The 16295-nt window shown below is 56.6% G+C and overlaps 1 protein-coding gene across 3 annotated transcripts in view; it reads right to left on the bottom strand.

Annotated features, from left to right (window-relative positions):
- Window positions 1-5200: 5200 nt before the first annotated feature.
- Window positions 5201-16295, bottom strand: part of NOL4L (nucleolar protein 4 like) — a 59884-nt gene continuing 48789 nt past the window's right edge. For all 3 annotated transcript variants that reach the window (XM_069034113.1, XM_069034115.1, XM_069034114.1), the window contains 6 exons: window positions 10299-10570; window positions 9698-9883; window positions 9427-9618; window positions 9222-9344; window positions 8754-8955; window positions 5201-5941 (listed from right to left, as the gene is read on the bottom strand). In XM_069034113.1, coding sequence (XP_068890214.1) covers window positions 5742-5941; window positions 8754-8955; window positions 9222-9344; window positions 9427-9618; window positions 9698-9883; window positions 10299-10570 — 1175 coding nt within the window. In that variant the 3' untranslated portion in view covers window positions 5201-5741. The remainder of the gene's footprint in view (window positions 5942-8753; window positions 8956-9221; window positions 9345-9426; window positions 9619-9697; window positions 9884-10298; window positions 10571-16295) is intronic.

Here is a 16295-nt window from a genome sequence, read left to right as displayed (position 1 = left end):
CCTGGATAATCTAAGTAAACTAAATAAGGGGAATGCAAAAAATGAGTTGTTACTTAGCCAAGCTTTAACATGCAGTAATTAATCCTTCCCTGTTTTATTGGGATGGGAGGTGATGGCATCAGGATTAGCTACCTCTGGAACAAGGGAGCTTGGGGGTTTCAAGAGTAAAACCCATTAACATCAGAATTTCACAAAGAGCAAGTTACCCTTTTTTCTTTTTTTTTTTTTTTTTTTTCCTCTCTGTGATATTTGTGTGCCAAGTAACAGATTTTCTCTCTCCCAGCCCAGCTGCTGTTTGGCTCTGGCTCTGCCGTGCTCGGCGGGGCCATCTGCAGGCATGGGGACATCCTGAGTCAGTCCGGCCACGGGGCTGTGGAGTCCTCAGCAGGTGATGCCAACTGGTTTGCAGCTGGTGGGGCCCGGCACTGCTTCTCCCCGTGGCTTGCAGCCCTCTTCCTTGCTCCCTTGGAAATCTGGAACCAAAGCTCAGCCCGAGGCTCGGTCATAGACCCGACGGTGTCAGGGACACAGGGCCACCGGTGCTGTGCTGCCAGACATTAATGAATTCTGCGGATGCTCCATTTGGGATGTGCTGTCCCAGGTGATCGTTTACAAGCACGAACACTCAGGTGGGTCCTCCTGGCCTCGGTCCCGGCTGCAGCCGCAGCAAATCCCAGGAAGGGGCAGCCCACCCGCCTGGCCAGCCGGCAGCCCCACACCCCTGGGCAGCTGCGTTTCCATGGGAGCTGCAAACCCTTGGGACCCTCCGGGTCTCCGGACGGTGAAACCAGGAGATGGTATCTATACAGCGCTTGAAGAGGAACATTTATGGATGCAAAGGTTTATTATACTTAGTGAATAAAGCTGATAACGAAAAATCAGTATTTTCCATGAGGGAGAACTTTGCACAAACTTCAATGAAAACTTTTTTTTTTTTCTTTTTTTTTTCTCACAAAAACCAGACACTTCACAAAATTAATTTTGTCAAAATATAAGTTAAGCATAAAACTGGTGCCTTGCCCCCTTTGTGAGTGCTGCCACTGCTCTCTCTGGTACCCACGCTGTCTGTTACGGAATGGAAAGCACAGCTTATGTCAACAGGACTGAGAGATGTTTTGGTTTTTTTACTTCCTTTTAACACCTAAATTTAGATCCCGCTCTGGTGACTGATGGCACCGACCTCTCGCACAGGGGCTGGGGCGAGGGGCAGTGCTGGGGCCAGCAGCACCCAGCGGGGCTCGACAGTGGAGGAGAAAGCCCTTTTTGTTATACAGTGTTTATTAAGTAGATTCAGTCTTATATATGATATACAGATTCAAAAGAAAAAAAAAAAGGATTCCACATACTTATGAAATCAGTGCATTTAGCAAGTAATACCATGGAGATAACAGCTCGATTAACAGCTCATTGGTCTTTGTTAAGTGAGGGGACAGGGAGTTGGCCTGTGCTAATCATTCCACAAACAGAACAGAATTAAGTTGCATCACATATATAATAGACACACATTCTAAGAATTAAAATATTAAGCCACATTTACTGGAAAAATCCACAGTATATAACACAAATAACTCTTATCAAGCTCGTTGAGGAGGAAGTGCTCATCTGCTTAAGAGCCACATGAAGTTGCATAGGTGCCTATCTGCAAAAATATCATTTCCAAAGGAATCAATTGATTAAGCAATAAAGTGTCACCTTAGAAGCTGGATTAAGTGCCATACACTTTCTATCTGAGCCCTCGGGAAAGCACCAGCTTCCCAAAGAGCCTCTTCTGCCTCGTTGGGAGCCTCCCGCGGGACCGCGCTCCCACCCTCCATCCCAAGCCAGCGGCCGGCTTGGGCAAGCTCACCCCCTTCCCTAAAGTATTCCCAATTCTGCTCAGGAGTGTTTTCCCCCTGCTCCCTCCACTGCTCCCCTACATCAGTTGGATCCTACAGGCAGTGCCGCCTTCCCGCCCACGTGGGAGCAGGAAGAGGAGGAGGATGGGGAGGCAGCAGCACTGCCCAGATCTGGTGCTTCAGAGCTCCGGATCAGCTCCCGATTGGAATTGCAGCCGATCCGTGCAACTACCAGGGAAAAAGAATACAACAGCTTGTGCAAAACCCAAAATTGCTTAAAGGGTGTCTGGGTTTGGTGGGGTGTCCCTCGGGGCGGGCGCGTGTCGGTGGGTGGGTGAGGCTGTGGCTGGGTTAAGCAGACGAACTGGGTGAGGGGCAGCTTCCTCTTCAACAGCAGGTCTGGCAGAACACACGGGGTCGGGAGTTCTGTACATGTAAACAGTACACTTTCACTGAGTCCAAAATTAGGAGCAAAAATACAAAGGTTCACATTGGTCTTAGGTAGATACAGGCGAAGAACTGAGCTGTACAGCTCCGAAACAACCGAACAAAAGTTTCTAAAGCACCACTAAATTATATAAAAATCAGACCATGGACGGATTGTAGTTGGTGTCTGGTGAAATACTATGCTACCTTGTAAAAAGTTTTACAAAAAATTACAAATCAAAAGTATATTAACCCTCTGAGTTCAAAGCAGCATTTTTTTTTTTTTCATGAACTGGTACTAAATCCGACGGCCGCTCCGGGAGCGAAGTGGCCCTTGGGATCAGGGAGGTACAAGTTACGTCTGCTCACAACCCCGGGAACGCTCTCCCATAGAGAAACAGCGTCATGGGAACCGCATATCCAGGGCAGGATGGGTGTGTTGAAATAAAATTAAATAAAAAAAAAAAATCTCATTTTTCGACCAGTGATCAGCTTTTCTCAACCAAACCCAAGACCATCCAGACCATTTGCTAACCCAGCATTCTCCTTCCACCTCTCAGATATCTGGAAAGCCGGTGTATTCTGCTCCTGCTTGTTCCTTCTTGCTGAGAACACGGACTAGCAATTCCTGACCCCGTCCTGCCCAGTGAGAGCGCAGGAATGTGGCTGTGAACAGTCCTGGAGCACAGGGAGCCACGGTGGAGCACGGAGCAGCTGCAGAGCACGGAGATGTCTGTGGAGCTCATGCCAAAGGAACCAGAACGCTGTGGCTCACAGAATAAAAAAAGAAAAAAAAAAAAAAAAAAAAAAGAAGAAAAAAGATCCCTGACAGAAATTCGGAGTCAATCCCGTTTGTTTCATAACTTGTCCCAGATGTGGCTGTCACCAGGGCTTTGGGAATCTGAGTCTGTACCATTCAGCTGCAGGTTACAAACATCAGGTGCTGGGACAGGGCGGTGGTGGGCACCCTCCTGCACAACGCGGCCTCGGTGTCCTCTACAGCAGTTTGACCATGTGTGAGAGCTCCTGAACTTCCACATGTGCCGAGACAGGTCGGGAATGACTTGGATAAGTAAAACTTAACCCAACTGTGGCTGTTGGTGGTCTGTCCATGTGCCCCCGGGTTACCTCTGTTTCAGTACAAACTGATGGCAAACTTATGGCTAAAGGTTCCGCTGCCTCTGCCGAGGAGAGAGGCACCGGTGTGGGTGGGAGACCACGGAGAGGGAGAATCCCGGGACAGCGATTGTCTCTGCCTCTCCTGCCTGAACGGTAAGACTTTCACAAATGGCTGCGGTTACAGATTTTGTCAAAGGTTTGTTACTTCATGGTATTCACACAAAAATAAATATTTACATAAATTCCAAGTATGGGAGGATGCAGTGGACAAACCAAGCAGGCTTGTGAAGTGCTGGGGAAAATGTTAAGTCTGAGCCCTGGCTGGGGGCTGGCGTCCCCGGGGCCCCCTCCCCGTGCTCCGCTGCTGCGGGCACGAGGGGATGGGTGTGGCCACGATGCTCCCGGTTCCAGCACCGGCTCAGGTCTAAGAGCCACCACCTCGTCTCTGCACTGACCCCTCAGCTGCACCCCGCGGCCAGGGGCTGGGTCCCTTTTCTCCAAATGCTACGGAAAGTTTAAGGTTTGGGGAAAACAGTCAATGCAACGCTTGGTCCCTTCTGCTGTGGGGCCAGGCACATCTGGCCTCAGGAGCCAGCAGCTTTTTCTGTTCTGAGACTAAGACCAGGGTAGTTTTGCTTCTCTTTCCAGTGTGTGGAGCATCATGGGGTACAGAGGGTACAGGGGAACTTCCCGGGCCCGCTTCTGGCCAGACCAAGGCTGCTCAAGCCTGTGCCACCAGCACTGGCCCCTGGAGCAGCAGCCCCCGGCCGCTGGCTCTGAGTGGCTAAAAAATAAGATAAAAGCTGGCTCCAAACTGAGAAAGTTTCTACCTACAAAACAGCTTTACACTTATCAAATTTCTATCTCATGGTGTGGACTTCAGCCAAGTTGGGGGGGCTGCGGGGGGCGGGGAGCAGCGGGACCCTCGCCGGTCTCTGCACAGCTCCAGAGCACGTTGCATTGCTGGGCTGGGCTCAGCACCCCTGGCCGGAGCGAGGTCCCTGGGTTAGCAGCACTGGCAGTAGGTATTGCACTGAGCAAAACGAAGTGCATCGTTGGGGGGGGTGGAAACAGGGCAGAATGGTCATCGGACTACGGTTCTTCCACACTTTGGGAACTGTGGGCTTGTTCCAGGACTGTGAGCAGGGAGGGGGAAGGATCCTGGGCCCCGGAGAGGACTTTGTCAGTTCTGCTGCTCAATGCTGCCCGTCTCTCCTGCAGAAACAGGCGGTCACCACTCCAGCTCACCTTCGGGGTGAGCCCGGGGGCCACCCTGCCTCACATCCCCGCGGGGCCCGGGCGGTTCCTCTCCGGTGCTACCCCGGGGCTGGCTGCGGACGGAGCGGAGCGCACGGCCGGGCACAGCAGGACTCCAGCCGGAGGTTCCAGCCTCCTCGGCACGATCCCCATGTCTGCAACACTCACCGTCCCCCAGGACCGGCGCGGCCAGTCCTGGAAGAAGCCCACAATGGAGTGTGAGGTAGAGTACGGATGGTGACCAGAAGACAGTGTTTCTCAGGTATCTCCTTCCTTTCCTCCTTCCTTCTCTTATCTGCAATGACTTTAATGAGTGCGAGGTGTCCTTCCAGCCGGAGGTCTGCTGAGCTTGCCAAGTCTCTGCGGGAGGTTCAGACCCCACTGCTGCTACGGGACCCCTTAGAACAAAGGCCTAAGCAGGACGCTTGCGCTGCTGTTCAGCTCCCACCTACGCTCACTGGAGGCTGAGCAGCCTCGATGTCAAGGGCTGGATGGCAAACTTGCTCCTTGTGGGACAAGGGTTCACCAGAGAAACAGGCAGAGCTGCCTGGAAATTAGTAGTGTAGTGATATGGAATGTGTTATTTCACAGGAATAAATTCCTTCTGATCAGACAGACAAAAAACTGGCAATCTGTACAAACTCAAAAGAATCCATTTTCAGAAAAATAAATTACTAAGGGGAGAGGAGGGTCCATTTCTCAATAAATATGTGATTCAGCTCACCTAAGACTTGGAAATTATCCGGGGATGGGAATCTAACATTTGGGTCCACAAAGGTTATTCTAAATACATCTGCAGCCCCAAACCTCCCCAGGCTCCCTTCTGCCCTTCAAAGTCCCACATCCTTCCAAGCTGCAGGGCTGGCTTCTGATCAGCCGGAGGCACTGGTGTTGGTACGGTTCCAAAACGTGTCCTTGTGCCTGAAGTCCCAGGTGCTTGGAGTGTAAAAGAGAACAGGTCTTTTGGATCCCACCTTCTAAAACTACATGTGCCCACCGCGTGGCGGGAGGACGATGGTGGTCCTGAGCAGGACACCGCCAGGAGCCTCTTTCTAGCAGGTATAAATTGTCTTCTCGACCGAGGAGCGATGCAGACACAGGGAGTCAGTTCTGCTGTAAAATGAGGTTTTCCAGTTCGTCTGCAGAGCGGAGCAGGAATGCCGCTGACTCCCGGTATCCGGCGATGAGCTGCCGCACGGCGCTGATCTCTGTGGGGCTGAGCTGGGCCGCCTGCATACCCCGGCTGGTGCTGTTGGAGGGGGCTGTGCTGGAGGCCCCACCTTTCATGCTGAGATCAGTCGGACCTGCCAAGAAAAAGTGAGAGGGAAGCTCAGGCATGGCAACCTTTGCCGTGCTCATCCTGTTGTGATTCCAGACCTCTGCACCACTTGGAAGATCCCCACAGTGCCCAGATAAGGTGAGGAGCTCCTGCTCCCAGACATCAGAGCAGCCACTCAGTGCCTCTGCAACAGGAACACAGGTCCAGAGGAGCCCACAGAGATGCTCCAAAGGCTGGAGCACCTCTGCTAGGGGGACAGGCTGAGGGAACTGGGGTTGTTCAGCCTGGAAAAGAGAAGGCTCCGGGGAGACTTGAGAGCCCCTTCCACTGCCTAAAGGGGCTCCAAGAGAGCCAGAGAGGGACTTTGGACATTGGCATGGAGTGACAGAGCAAGGGGCAACAGTTTCAACCTCACAAAGGGCAGGCTTAGATTGGAAATTGGGATGAAATTCTTCCCTGTGAGGTGGTGAGGCCCTGGCACAGGTTGCCCAGAGAAGATGTGGCTGCCCCATCCCTGGAAGTGTTCAAGGCCAGGTTGGACAGGGCTTGGAGCAATCTGCTGTAGTGGAAAGTGTCCCTGCCTGTGGCAGGGGGTTGGAATGAACTCAACTTTACAGTTCCTTCCAACCCAAACAATTCTGCGATTCTATAAAGAGGTCTCAGAGCCAATGTGACAGAAATCCCATCCTGCAGCCTGGCCCACAGCTCTGTGAAGAGAGGGTCTGCTAGGAGCTAAGCCAGCTCCTGAGGGCACCTGCCCCATCAAAATCACCTTCCAGGTTCTGGCTTTCCCTCTGCATATGGGGAGTAACACCCCACATGGGCTGTGCTTCCCTGGTTTATCTTGATGAGTGACCCCAGCAGGTAAAGGTAGGGGAAAAACCAGACCTAGCTTCATGTTGGACAAAGTAAGGGACGCAAAACAAAAAGCAAGAACCACACAATCAACTGGAAATGAGAAGAGCCAAGAGATGTACTAGAGATGTGACAGTAGTCAGGGAGAGGAGGCTGGTGAGGCTGCAGCCTGGAGGGAAGGAGAGAAGACACTGAACTAATCCCTGGGCTGTGAGCTGAAGTGTTGCAGGCGGATGGAGCAGTTGGTGATGCTTTGGGATGGCTGAGCTCCTGCTGGGTGGCCTGACGCAGTCGTGGGACACCGAGCAAGGACCGGTGTTGTGGCTGTTTGCAAACCAGGATGGGAGAGTTCAGCTGCCCCCAAGTCCAGGTGGGTGCCACTGGTGATGGCAGCAGGGAGGGGAGCTCATCACCCCGGGAGGAATGGAAAGCATCCAAGGAAAGCAATGCTGGAGCTGCGGGAGGAGCAGCACCAGCAGAAGTGCTCCATGCCAGGAGAACCAGAGCTTCAAAGTGGGGGAGGAGGAGGAAAAGAAGGAGGAGGAGAAGAAGGAGGAGGAGGCTATCATGCGAAAGCAATTTCACTGGACAGAAAAGGCAGCAGTAAACTGAGCCTGAGCCTGTTTCCCGGCTCACCAAGGGGGAAGGAGCTGGGAGCAGGGATGTGGGCTTGAGCAAGAATTGCCTGAGGTGGGGGATGGAGGGTGAAGACACTTCTGGGCAGCAAAGCTCTGCGGGCCTCTGCTCAGAGGGAGGAGAAGACGCAGCTCCTTGCAGAGTGCTCTTCCCTCTAAAGGCCTGGGCAAGAGCTTGGGAAAAAGAGAACTGCAAAACAGAGGTTTAAAAATCCCCTAGAAAGAAAGAAGGCGAGGTGCTGCTGGCTGCTGTGCACCCAGGGCCTGATTGCTCCCCCTGGGGCTGCTCAGGGACCTTCCTGTATGTTCACTGTCTCACATGGAGGGGCCAAAGGAGGGTGCCTGGCAGTGGGGGGCCGGGTGCCTGTGCTGCTCTGGGCAGGAACCATTGCTGTGAGGATTAGGTCTCAGCAGCTGGAGGCTGGGACGGGATCTTTATTCAGGGTTAAGAAGCATTAGGAAGGGATGATAAGAGTTAATCCCAGACAGGCATCTCTCAGGCCTCCGGAAATCACATCCTTCCAAATCCTGGCTCCCGTCGGGGTGGGCTGGGGCTGGAGCCCAGAGAGGGCACCAGGACAGGCCATGGCAACCAGGGGATTGCAGAAGGACTGGACAAGGACTGGCAAGGGATCCAGCCCCTCCTGCCACCACTGCTGCAGGACAGAGCCAGAGGGAACACTTGGTCTCATCCCATGCCTCTTGCCCCAGGAGTGGGCAAGGCACCAGGTACCTTGGAGCCTTCCCGTGTGCCCTGCTCAGGCTCAGGACACTCTGCTCTGTTCACTTGCTCCTAACCTCAAGTTCTGAGTATGCTCTCCTTCTGCCCTTCCACCCTGCAGCATCAGTCCTGTTTTCTCAACTGTTCCCAGGCAGTCCCCAGCCCCTCAGAGCCCTCCTGAGCTGTGGCAGGAGCTGGCTGTGCCCCTCACCCTGTCCCCATCCCTGAGAGCAGAACAGCTCATACCAGCAGGAGATCAGGGCAGTGATAGGCACCCGCCCCTGTTAATAATTAACAGAGAATCTGGTACATATTCTCCTTTTTTTTTAAATGACACTCCTTCCCTCCACCAGTACCACCCAAACCGTCCTTCCAAGCGCAGTTCAACAATTAACCACCTGCTGATGATGTGAGCAGAGCCACCAGACAGAAGGGACAAGAGGGGATTTTGGAGCAGCTCTGTGCAGTGGTGGGAGAGATGCTGCCATGACTGGGCTCCGTGGGAGCTGCCCCTGCCTCTCCTCCAGCAACCAGCTCAGCTCCACAGCGGGGGATGCCAGGAGCCCCTGGGGCACTGCCCGGGCATGGCAGGGTGGGCTCCCCATGCCCCTGGCACAGCCACTTACCGTTACTGTGGTTGCCTGTCTGGAGGGAGGCGGGGGGCTGCAGGCTGCCCCCCAAGGACCCGTAGCCACGGTAGCTGTAGTTCAGGCTTCCATTGATGTAGACCGGGTCTTGGGAGTAAGATGAAGCTGGCAGTGAGTAGGAGGAGTGGGTGATGGCTGTGGAGTCTCTGGAGTGCTGCTTGTCTAGAGCGATCGGTTCGTCCTGCACAGGGGAAACACAGACTTACTCCAGCGAGGAGCCTGGCTCTCCTCTGCAGCCAGCAGGATGGACAGTGCAGGGATGCCTGGTGTCCTGTGGCTGCAGTGTGGCCAATCCAAACCAGCATTCCCATCCCCACTGGCCTGAGTCTCAGGACACAGCATGGGGTTCCGTTCTGCAGCCCCTCAGACTTTTAGAAAGACTTTTGACCCCACCATAGGACACTGCCAGTTCTGTCCCTCGCCCACCTGCAACTGCCAGCACCGTACCTGGGAGGTCTGGTAGATCTCCAGCCGCATCCTCTTGGCTGCTTTCCGTGTTTCGCTCTCGCAGGCAGCGGCCAGGATGTTCTCCGCCATGGCCGAGGTCAGGTGAGGCGGCGTGGGCCTGGTCTGCAGGGACACAAGCAGAGAGGATGCTCAGGGATGTGCTGCCCTGGGTGCTGGGACAACAGGCACTGGGACAGCCACTCACCATCTCCATCCCGTTCTTCTTCATACGGCGGCAGGACTTGAGGTAGGTGCGGATGCGCTTGCGCGCCCGCTCCTGGAACTCGGGGAACTGCCGGCTGCAGGACTCGATGATGGCCTGGATCTTCTCCTTGGGCTGCTTGGAGATGGGAACCATCCGGTCCAGGTTCTCGTCCACAAAAAGGCGCACGAACATCTGCAAATGAGAAGACAGGTGGTGGGAACCCTGACATGGAAGGCAGTCAGGCTCACCCTCCCCATGGAGCTCTCCTTACGTTGAAGGCCTTTAGCCTCTCCGGGTCCATCCCCTCCGAGTCATTAATCTTATCATTGTCTTCATGGTCATCGTGGTCATCATCATCTTCGTCGGCCGTGGGGGCCCTGCCGACCGTCAGGTCCTCGGGGCAGCCGCTCACCTCTGTCTTGATGGAGTCGTAGCTGCCAGAGCTGTATGGGGGGGACTGAGGGGAGACAGGGATTACCACCAGAAGCTCCTACCTCATGCACCTGCCCTTTCTCCTTGTCTCACTGCATCTGTCCCCTCTCCCAAAGGCCCCCCTGCAACCCAGGGAGATGAACCCATGGTCAGGCTCCCCTGCGTGTCACCTCCTGCCTGCTTTGGGCTGGGGGGAACATGGTGGCCTCAGTGAACCTGTGATAGCCTGATGGCCCAATGGCAGCTTTGGCTGGTTGGGGCCACGGCTCTGCCTGATCCTCTGGGAAACATTGCCTGACCCAGCAGAAATGGGCTCCTCCTCACATGGTGGCCGTGGCATAGCCGGTCAGTGGTGAGGTGAGCCCACTGCAGCGCCCAGCTCTGGGGCAGCTGGGGTGTGGGGGATGGCCCTGGTTCTCCCAGACCATCCTGGGCCGTACCTCTGCCGTGGTCTTCACCGCGTACTTGACCCGGCTGCGCAGCCCGTCGGCACTGCAGCTGTCAGACTGGTAGGAAGGGGTGACGTGGGCAGGCGTGAGCTTGTCGCACAGGTTGATGGGCTGGTCGTCGGCGGAGGCGGTGAAGTCCATGGGGGCTGCGGTGCCATTGCCGTTCATTTCGGGGAAGGCGCTGTCGCCCTGCGTGCTGCTGGAGGTGGAGGGGTTCAGGGTGGAGGAGCCATTCCCACTGCAGCTCTCTGACGAGGAGTCATCTGCAAAGGAGGATGTGTGGTCACCCCCTTGGCACTCTACGACTACCTTCCTGAAGCTGCTCTGGGCTCACTTGGTGGCTGAGTTGCCACTGGGAGCCAGGCTGGCACTGCTGTGCTCTGGGCTCTGGGATGAAGCAGACTGAGTACAGATGCTGGTGTCCATGCCTGCAAGGCATCGTCACAGGGATCCACTCCCTCATCCCTCAAAGCCCGCCAGGTGCTGCCGTGCCCCATGCCTGAGCCACCCATCCCTCTGCAGGTGACAGTCCCTGTGCCTCCACCCTCGGCCATGGTGCCTGGGCTTGAATAAGAACTTTGGAATTTGGTCCTTTTCGGTTTCTGTTTGCATTGCAGGGAGGAGAAAGGGGCACTGCCTCTCCCTGCCAGGTCCCCTGCCGTCCTCCTGGCCCAGTTTGGGGCTGGGTGCAGTGGGAAGCGACGAGTTCCAGCACTGGTGGTTCAGGGATATGCAGCTGCGTAGAGTGCTGGGCCATGGGGATGACACATGAAGACAGGCTCACTCGGGTGGGAAAACCCTGAATCCATGGTGCCTGGAAGCACCATTAGGAGCTTTGCTCACAGCTGGCACACCACCCTCCTTGGGCCAGCTGCTTGGGGCCCTCCTTGGCACGCTGCTGCAGGGAGGGGACAGGCTGCACGATGTCCTTCCTGCCTCACTCAAAGCCCAAGTGACCTATACCCTACATGGGCACTGCTGTTCCTGGTTTCCACACGCCCTAGAGCCATCCCTACAGCATATCCGTGGCCCTTCACCACCACACAAACAGGTCAGGGCCCTGGCAGTGGCGGTGCCACGCACACCCAGTGCACAGATCTTTCTTGGTTGCATTCACACCCCAGGCCCTGGCACCATCCCCCTGCCTGTGCCTGCTCCCACCACGGCGGCTCCCAAAGAACAGCCCAGCAGCGGCAGAGAGCCCGGCACTGCCTGCACCCACCCCTGCCCACACCTGGTCAGGGAGCCCAGCCCTGGGGCCAGGCACGACATTTCAAACTGCTCAGCCTGTTCCCTTCCCTCCCCCTCGCCGCAGTAAATCCTTTATTTCATTAGGTGCCTCCGCGAGAGGGAAAGGGCGAAGCACGTGGGAGCCGCTTCCTGCGCCAGTGTGCGCCGGGCGCTGAACAAAGAAGCTGTCGGCAGCGACGAGCAGATGGCCGTCCCCGCGCCCGGCCCGGCCACCGCGGGACAATGGGCCGGGGCTGTGGGGCGGCCGCAGCCCCGCGCCGGTGGCTCCTGGCACATGGGCACCAGGTCCAAAGGTGTGCGGGTGCAGGGCGGCGGGATGGTGCTGCCATCCACCCTCCTCCCCCTGCTAGCACCTGCGGGAAACTTTCCTGTGAGGCTGGGCGAGTGCTGCGGTGACCCTGCCGCGGCCCAGGACTTTGTATCCCTTAAAATAAACACACTTGAGCACACTTGGGCATCCAAGCTGCCTGTGGGGCCGGCTGCCGCGGTGTGTCCCCAGCCGCCCCGCCACGGGCGCCAGCGCTCGCTGCCCAGCCTCGTGCCTGCGCCAAGGAGGCTCCTGGCCCCACGAGCCCCTAAATTAAAAGGTCCCCATTGGAGCTCCCTGCTCAGCAGAGCTCCCTCCCCCTCCTTTCCCTTGCGCTGATCCACTTACTCGTCTGAGTGATGACCAGAGCTGACCTAATCCCCGGGGTGGTGTTTATGTGCCGGGTGCTCCGAGCCAGTGGCAGGCATCACCCGTCCCACCACTGGGCTGGGTCCTGGCAAAAGCCCTTGGTCCCAGCCAGCTCTGTGAGCCAGGGAGTGCGGGGCTCCAGAGGGGCTCAGCAGCCAGCACTTATCCAGGGGAACCCTCCAAGCCACCTCCCCAAAACGAGCTCCGGTCTCCTGTCCCAGTATTGCAATGGTGGGGCTGCAGTGAGTGGCTGCATCCCAGACCATGTCCACAGGCTTCTGCTGCATCTGGAGAGGCAGGATGTTGGGACACTGCCACCTCCTGCCCCCACACCCCTCCTGGCCCAGGGCACTGGTCTGGTGCTGAGCCCCCCAGGGTTTTGCTGTCCCTCGGCACGGGTGCAGGAGCAATGCTGGCTTGGCTGTGGCTCCAGCAGGAGCAGGCAGGTGGCCGGGGGCACACAGGCCTCCCTGCCCAGGATGGCGGCTGTCCCTCCCCCAGCACTGTTCTCTGCGCCAGGGGAGATGGGGCTCCCAGAGGGAGGCTCCAGTCTCATCCAGTGATGCCTCTCGGAAGGATTAAGGAGAATTATTCCCATGCACAGAGGCACAAGCTGTAGGCCAGGCCCTGCCATCGGCCTGGGCACAGCCACAGCAACAGCGCAGGGCCAATCAGCACTGTGACCAGGATGATGGTGGGGACCTCCTCCCTCAGCTCCTTGGCAGCCCCTGGCATGGCCGCCTGCACCAGCAAGGCTGGGGGCCCACCATGGCACAAAACCCCTGCCAGGCAAGGGCATCAAGAGAGGTGTCACCTGGGAGAAGGATGTGCAGGTGCCCTGAGCATTCCCAACCTGTCCTGTACATCCCAACCTCCTCTGGGCACCCCTGCAGGGATGAAAGCATCCCCAACCTGCTGTGAGCATCCCCAACCTATCCCAGACGCCCCCAGTCTGCCTTAAGTACCCCCACTCCACCCTGGGCATCCCACTCTGCCCTTGCCCATCCACCTCCACCCTCCTCACAGCCCCCAACTCTGGCCCCCCATTCCTGTAGGCGGTGACAGTCCTGCACTGGCTGCTGACACCGGACAGGATCCTGGGGGAGACACCTGGACCGCCCCAATTTCTCCATGTCTCAGGTTTTCTTTTGTGTCACACAAAACACACGCAGCAGCAGCTGCACATCAGGTTTCCACCGGATGCTGCTGCATTTACGAACCCTGGGTTTGCTATAGGCAAAAGATATTTCAAACAAAGAGGAAGATGTCTCTAGGAACCTGCCAGGTGGGATAAGAAAATGAAATGGGAATCTAGTATCAGCGGCCAGCACCTACTAAAAGAACCATTTAGTTTATACAAGGATGGATGTACATAAATAATGAGGTTTTTAAACCCATGAGCTACAGATATTTTCTTATTTCTGTGTTTTTACGTGTTAGGCTCTCCCAGAAGCTCCGCACACAAAGTGGTGGGTTAATCTCAGTATTGTGAGCAGAGAAATGGCCACAAATTCAAATTGGTGAGTGGGAATGGCCTCAGCCAGCTTGAAAATGCTCAGGAGGGAGCTGCAGTCTCCTTTTTGGGATGGATGAGACAGGGATGGGGATGGGGATGGGCAGCTTCACTAGGGTATCTCCAGCACACAGCCATTCTTGAAAGGAGCTGGGGCACCCCACAGCAAAGTGGGACCTGGGGGAGAGGGAGCAGGAGGTGCTCCCACCTTGGGTGCTAGGACCAGATGTAGGCTCCTGTGTTGATTTGGCAGCTGTGTCAGGACTCTGAGCCGTGGTGGGGCTGTGTTGACCACACTCCATTTCGGCAAAGCCCACCAAGCTCCGGAGCTTGGAGAGGTTTTCTGCATCTCTCAGCAGGGCCCAAAGCACATGTCAGGAGCAGGGCTCCAGCAGCAGCAGGCAAGCAAGGCCAGGCTGCGCAGCCATGAATATATTCATTATCAACCAGCACGAGCCTGGTGAGCTCCCTGCTCGCGGCTGGAGCTTGGCTGCACGAGGAGCCCCTCTAATGAGGATAATTGGGAGCCCCCCTGCTCCACCCCCGTGCCCTAATTGAAGCAGATGGAACTGCAAAAACAATGTCACTTCTAACCGGTTTGATCTTTCGGTTGGAAAACGGGACTATCTCGTTCTCCCGTTTAATCCCCTCGAGCTGGGGCTCCAGTGGGCTGGATGGAGGTGGAGCAGACCCTGGCACCGTGCGGGAGAGACTGATGAGGCTGGAGAGCCCACAGAGGCAGCTGGCCCTGAGGTCCATGGAGTGCTGCCCTCTTCGTCCCCTCTGCAGAGGCCAGACCATGACAAGACACGTGGTGAGGCTGGAGAGGTGGCTGTGGGGGACCAGCCTTGTGCCTCTGCTGCAGCTCCGGCATCTCCCCGGCATCAGGCCAGGAGAGCAAGAAGCAAAATGGCTTCTTGGGCCGTGGTGCTGGGGGAGGAGGGGATCAGTCACTTATTAAATGAATTAATCAGGGCTCAGCGTTTTCATTTTGAAGAGGCTGCTGGATTATCCTTGATTTCTGTGGCGCTGGATTTGAGGAGATCAGGAGGGGAAGGGGCGATTTCCAACACCTGCTCCCCAGGAGATTTTACGGCGGGGAAGTGGTTGGGTTTAACGTCTCCGCCGGCGCAGGCCACCACACCACTCTCCAGAGCAGAGTTAAAGATGAATGGGGCAAATTGTTCCTCCTCCTGTCACATCTCCAGAGCGGAGACAAAACCTCTTTTGACTCAGGAAACAATGAGCTTATGTAAGAGCCAGCGGCCCACGGAAACCTCGCCACAGCCCCGCACCACGCAGTGGGCCGGGGTCCACCCGGCTCTGCCCACATCCCGCTGCCATGGGACCCCTGGCCGGCCTTGGGGCAGCCCTCCCTTGGCTGCTGCCCACCTGCCTGGGCAGTTGTGGGTGTCACAGCCACGCCGGGTCCCACCAATGACCCTTGGTGCCCCACAGACCGTCATGGATCCACCAGCCATGGCCCTGCCTGCTTTGCCTCCATGGGCAATGGCAGTAGTTCTGCCACACCTGAGTCTCCCTGCAGCTCCTGGGTGGGTCTGTCCCATTTCCAGCCTGCCGTGGCACCGGAAAAGGATGGAGCTGCACACCCAGCCTGGGAGTGGCTGTCAGGAGGGCACAGAGCATCCCACCGCTGCCCGCCTGGAACAACCGCCAGGAAGATGAAAAGTGCCATAAATTATTCACTCACAAAAGAGATGAGAAGGGCAAAGAAGGGGAGGAGGAAAGCCTGCGAGGAAGGGATACTTAATACAAATTAGAGAGACCGAGTGGGAATGGGGGCCTCATGGGGGGGCCACTGCTGGGTGTTAGTGCCACACTCACCAGGGCCAAGGGAGCAGCACCGCAGGGCTCCCACACCCATGACTGGTGGTGAGTGGCAGGAGAGGCCCTGGCCCCACACCGCTCAGGCAGTCAGAGCATGGAGCCCATTTTCTCCAGGTCTTGCCCAGCATTTTCCTCCAAGATGCATAAGAAAGAAAAAAGCAACGTGGCTGAGGGCCACAGTGCACTGGGGCTGGCCAGGTTCCAGTTAAGATGCTCTATTTCCTGTCTTCCTTCGCTAACGCAAACCTCGTTATGTCCCAGACAAAGTGTCCACCCTCCATGGTCCCTTCCTGGGTCCCTGCCTCGACCAGAGCCCTTGATGAGCCACACATCTGGCACGGCCGGACACAATGCGCGTCTGCAGGGAGAGCCTGGCCGGACAAGGCAGCGCTGTGCCGCCGCCTCCCTGTCCCTTGCCATGAAAGGTGCCCCCCAGTGCCGTCTCCCCCCAGCTCCACTGCCCAGCCCGAGGGAGCAGCTCCCTCCGGCACCGGGATCTCACCGCGCCAGCCCCGTGCTGGACATTTTCCCATGCACCAAAGCTCGTCAGCTCCCGCTGCACAGAGCAGCCTTGTCACAAACACTCTGTCCCTCAGTTTTCCCTTCTCCTCCCAACCACTGTCCCTTTCCTCCCACTGCCGCTCCTCCAGCCACCTTGCAGCTCAAGGAATGCTTGAGCCAGGCCTGGCCCTTGCTCCAC

This window comes from Aphelocoma coerulescens, chromosome 20, assembly GCF_041296385.1.
Source record: "Aphelocoma coerulescens isolate FSJ_1873_10779 chromosome 20, UR_Acoe_1.0, whole genome shotgun sequence".
NCBI lineage: Eukaryota > Metazoa > Chordata > Aves > Passeriformes > Corvidae > Aphelocoma > Aphelocoma coerulescens.
The sequence above is the reverse complement of the archived record's forward strand: the minus strand, read 5'-3'. Positions and strand labels throughout refer to the sequence as shown.